At 64.3% G+C, this 691-nt stretch overlaps 1 protein-coding gene across 1 annotated transcript in view; it reads right to left on the bottom strand.

Moving 5' to 3' along the window:
- Positions 1 to 182, bottom strand: part of DBT (dihydrolipoamide branched chain transacylase E2) — a 45356-nt gene extending 45174 nt beyond the window's left edge. The window contains exon 1 of the mRNA XM_019501689.1: positions 96 to 182. Coding sequence (XP_019357234.1) covers positions 96 to 146 — 51 coding nt within the window. The 5' untranslated portion in view covers positions 147 to 182. The remainder of the gene's footprint in view (positions 1 to 95) is intronic.
- Between the last annotated feature and the right edge of the window lie 509 nt (positions 183 to 691).

Here is a 691-nt window from a genome sequence, read left to right on the forward strand (position 1 = left end):
CCCCGCAGTGAAGGGCCCTGGCAGCGGCCGCCGCCGCACCCGGAGGAGTCCCCGCCCGCCCCGCACTGCCAGGTGCTACCGCCGCCGCCCCTTACCAGGCGCCCCGCAGCCCGGGAGCCGCTCCGTAGCGCGGCCGCCGCCGCCATCTTACTCCGCAAAGAGACTGGCTGCACCACGCCCCCCGCGCCTCCCCTCTGAGAGCCAATCAGAAGGCAGCGTCGCCAACAGTAACTAATCAGAAAACCCAAGAGCAGCCCGCCCTCTCACGCAACAGCCAATCCGCGGCTCGAGAGGCGTGTTTGGCCCGCGGCGGGAGGGGGCGGAGCCGTGCGGGGAACTCAAGCTAGCGATCCCGGGCTCGGGTGGACCCGGGTCTCTGCTGATGGGAGCAGGTAAGCGCGCAGAGTGCCCGTTGCGGGGAAAAATCTGGCACTGATGCGGATTTGGGGGCTGCCGAAATTGACTGGGCTCCTTCAGTGACCGAGTTCCTGTGCCCATCGTAGATGGGGGAAGTTCCTTTCACAAAGGGATTTAGCCTGGAATTTCGGCAGCCCCCAGATCCCATCAGTGCCAGATCTTGTCTTCCCCAATGCCTCACTGTGGAGGCTTGAGCAGGGACAATATAGTTAAAGGCACACCCCTGTGAAAGACCTGGGAAGGGAAAAGAGCTGAGAACATCCTTCCCCTCCTC

Source organism: Gavialis gangeticus, unplaced genomic scaffold, assembly GCF_001723915.1.
Source record: "Gavialis gangeticus isolate Ggan-Ray unplaced genomic scaffold, GavGan_comp1, whole genome shotgun sequence".
Lineage (NCBI taxonomy): Eukaryota > Metazoa > Chordata > Crocodylia > Gavialidae > Gavialis > Gavialis gangeticus.